This window comes from Capsicum annuum, unplaced genomic scaffold, assembly GCF_002878395.1.
Source record: "Capsicum annuum cultivar UCD-10X-F1 unplaced genomic scaffold, UCD10Xv1.1 ctg6280, whole genome shotgun sequence".
Taxonomy (NCBI): Eukaryota; Viridiplantae; Streptophyta; class Magnoliopsida; order Solanales; family Solanaceae; genus Capsicum; species Capsicum annuum.
In genome coordinates this window covers 1-3,714 of record NW_025871780.1, presented here as the reverse complement: position 1 = coordinate 3,714, position 3,714 = coordinate 1, and the positions used below count along the sequence as shown (strand labels likewise).

At 36.1% G+C, this 3,714-nt stretch overlaps 1 protein-coding gene across 5 annotated transcripts; it reads right to left on the bottom strand.

Annotated features, from left to right (window-relative positions):
* Positions 1-276: 276 nt before the first annotated feature.
* On the bottom strand, positions 277-2,628 carry LOC107842326 (14-3-3 protein 8; the record flags this gene model as incomplete). 5 transcript variants are annotated; one of them, XR_007050816.1, is given in 6 exon segments in its annotated part: positions 277-524; positions 620-713; positions 1,163-1,294; positions 1,384-1,439; positions 2,294-2,442; positions 2,519-2,628. XR_007050816.1 is itself a non-coding variant. In XM_047404558.1 (4 exon segments), coding segments are annotated over 4 exon segments (318 nt in total), but the record flags the coding sequence as incomplete, so codon positions are not given.
* Positions 2,629-3,714: the final 1,086 nt, after the last annotated feature.

Sequence of the window (3,714 nt, the reverse complement as noted above, 5' to 3'; positions counted from 1 at the left end):
GACTGTTGAAAATTCGCACAAAAGCTTTGTTATAATTTTGACTCGAAAGTGTCTAATAAGAATGCTTTATCATATGTTCATGTATTCAATTGAAACATGTTGCAATTTGAGTATGTCAATGAAATTCACTGACTAATTTAAGGGGCTATAGATGCTACTAAAGTAAATCCAACATGTGAATTGTATATCCCAAAGTTATATAACGTACATAGTGTAGTTCGTAAATATCCCTCTTGCCAATTGATTCTTAGTAGTTTTATCGAGTTCAAAAGCAAATTAAGAAAAGGCTTCTAATTATGTGTATTGAAGTAGTTCTAACTTTAATTACGAGCTACTTAAACTATTCAATACCCCTAGAAAAAATTATCACATCAGAATGTTTCAGAGGCCATATACACTTTGAATTTGATAAATGTGGTCCAATTTATGTGGCGTGGGAAATTGGATATCAAAATGCATTTAACGTGTCATCATTCCCAGTCAATGTAAATATCTCGAATTCGCTCAAAACTTCAAAATTCACACTACACAAACAGACGCGCGAAATCAGTAGGGGAGAGAGAGAAATGGAAATGGTGGAAAGTAGATAGAGAATCATGAAGAAAACACAGAAACTAACCTTTAGAGAAATTGTTAAGTGTTGTGTCACCTCTCTGCAAACCATTTGTTTCAATAATGGAATCAACGGCTTGTGAAGACTAATGCTTCAGCTTCTTCAGTCCCAAATACGGCGCCACCATTGAAGAAACCAAAGGTTCAATATCAGTAGAGTCTTGGGGAATATTAGTGATGGCTAGAAAAATGTAAATCTTGGTACAATCTGTGATGAGCAAAAATATTTTGGTCTCAAATCTCGAGCCTGAACTGAATCTTTTCCTTGGTTATTAACAGTAATGTTTAGATTTTTACTAGTATTCTCTCTGATTGAAAGTGAAGAGTGTGAACACAATCAATTAATAATGATTTTAATTTGTTGTTATACTCCCTCTGGACCACTTGTCACATTTTTTGTTTACAAGTCCCTTAGAAAAACTCTGAGAGTAATCAATCATTTATAGAGTGAAAAACTAGCTATACGCAACGGAAATGACAATGGGGGATGCAAATCAAACGATATGCATTTCATCCAACTAATGTGAAAAAAGTCTCCAGAAAGACGCACCCAATAAACAAGTAGCTATTTTCTTTTATTGGTGCCTTACAAGCCACAATTATCTATTAGCACCTTAACAAACAATCCCTCAGATGCTTCATCGTCCTCCATATGGTTAGGCTCTCCTCGTTGGGCTCATCACTGCAAGATCACACCAATAAGATGTCGTTTAGAATGAGTAGGGAAAGTTCATTAACACCAAAACAGAGACAAAGATATGTAGAACGCACCTCTGCATCCTCGCCTCCAGCCACTTTGTTTGCAGCATCACCCTTTAGAGCCTCTTCTATTCAGACAGGCAAAAAGAGATTTTAGCAGGAATAATGAGTAAATCAGAAAGTTAAGTTTTCTCTTAATAGTAACAACGAACAATATATATAGCTGTATTATTGTAGTGTTATGGAGGGATCTTTGTTTTAGCCTTGTCAACTGCTTTGAATATATAGCCACACAAATGTCTACACGTCCCTCGTTAAGTTTTAAAATTTTCACTTTTTGCATGCACTTCAAGTGAATGATTCAGGAAACTTCATTAATACATATTTAGAGCAAGTTCTGGAAATGCATTAATGAACCACTACATGAATGTATTAATCAAACTTCAATTGGATGTCATGCTAACTGGAAATGAGCATTCAGATGAAGTGCATGTGAAACTAGAAATGTCAATTTTCTAATCTCAAGGTGCAGAATACAAGTAGGAGCAGCTATCGGAATTATTCTAATCCCTAAAGAATACAACCAATTAATTCAAGAAGGTCAAAAACCTCTACCTACTAGTGCAATAATCTCAGCATCACCCTAAATCAGGAAGTTGGGAGAAAAGAGTATGGCAGATTTGCGTAGATCTAGTAAACATGCAATGTCTAATAAACCACTGTACGAACAAGGAAATTGGTCAACTGATAATATCTCCTAGCCGGATTCATTCCTTCCTCCATCAAACAAGGAGGAATGTCTAAAACTTCCTGAAAATAATGGGCCAACACTACAGTGCATTCCACATTAACTACTATCTTAGCGGTTGCAGAAATGAACTAATACTTTCTGAAGATACCTATCATCTGTAATAACTTAATAGGCAAATTTAGCACCCATGACCACTCAAGTTGACCCTAGCATGTCGAAAGTTACACATACCTGCATCCTCCGGAATGTCAGCAGTCCACAAGGTGAGATTGTCCCTAAGAAGCTGCAGAATCAAGGTGCCATCTTTGTAGTTGTCTTCATTGAGAGAATCCAGCTCTGATATTGCTTCATCAAAAACCTGCTTAGCCAAATGGCATGCCCTGAAGGAAACAGATAATAATCAACTGAGATGAACATGTCGTGGACAGACTTCAACAAACTCAAAACCACACAAACCTTTCAGGGGAGTTCATTATCTCATAGTAGAAAACAGAGAAATTTAAAGCCAAACCCAACCGAATGGGATGGATAATCAGTAATTCAGCCTCTGCAGTAGTTGTAGCTGTCTGTACACAAGATTTAAAATGACCAATTAGTGGAAGTAGATAGATATGGGTACGCATGTAAAGAAAACAAATACAAGCACTATACATAATCATGGCGTGGAAGAAGAGGACAAGTAAAGAGGCCATACATCACAGTTATAATGTTATGAAGTTAAATTCTTGAAAATGCCATCAAATTCCTTATTTCCAACAGTGAAGTAAACAAATCGCAACACACTGTGCTTGTTCACAAGAAATTATAGAAGTTACAATAAAAACAAGAAATCGAAGCTAAATTTTAAAAATAACACACTAAGGATGCCCTAGCACAAGTGGCAAAGCTAAGGCCCCATGCGATATAACCAACAGATCATGGGTATATATCATTGGTGTAGTCTCTTTATATGCTAGCTACATAGTTGTCAACTAGCATGAAGATTTTAAATTTTGAGTTCACTGCATGCATCCAGCAGAATTGCTCAAGAAGATCACCATGGCAAAACTCAATACATCAAATTTTTCATTAGCAAATCACGAAGTCATACATCAACCACTACATAACAACCCAAATCCCCACTCCAAGAATGTTTTTCATAGATGTCAGCTTCAGCATTATTGCGAAGTGTCTGAAAATTGTAGACAGCACTCGTATCAAGCATGTCAGGCATTGCTTATCTTTCATCATATGGGATCAGAGGTAAAAGGTTGGATTGAATAATAATCATGGTTTTAATAACACATATCACATGTAATTGTTCATCTTAAGCGGGTAATATCTCGGAACTCCTCACACAGAAGAGTAACAAGATTGGATATTTCTCGTGTGTCCTACAGTTCAACATAAGCAGTCCAGTTAAACACAGTATCCTCCCATTTGAAATCTCTGACATATCCCTGACGGCCCGACCAGAAAATCAAAAGGCATTTTAAAGAATAATAACAATAAGTAGAAAGTGAATAACCCTTACCTAAGTAATTAGACCTTGAGCAATCAAGCAGGACATATTGATAAGAATTGGGTTATGTTGATAAACAAGAAAAATAATGCGGAAGCAAAAAACCCTAAGATTAAAGACAAGAAATTAAAGATAGATGAAATTTGAGAAC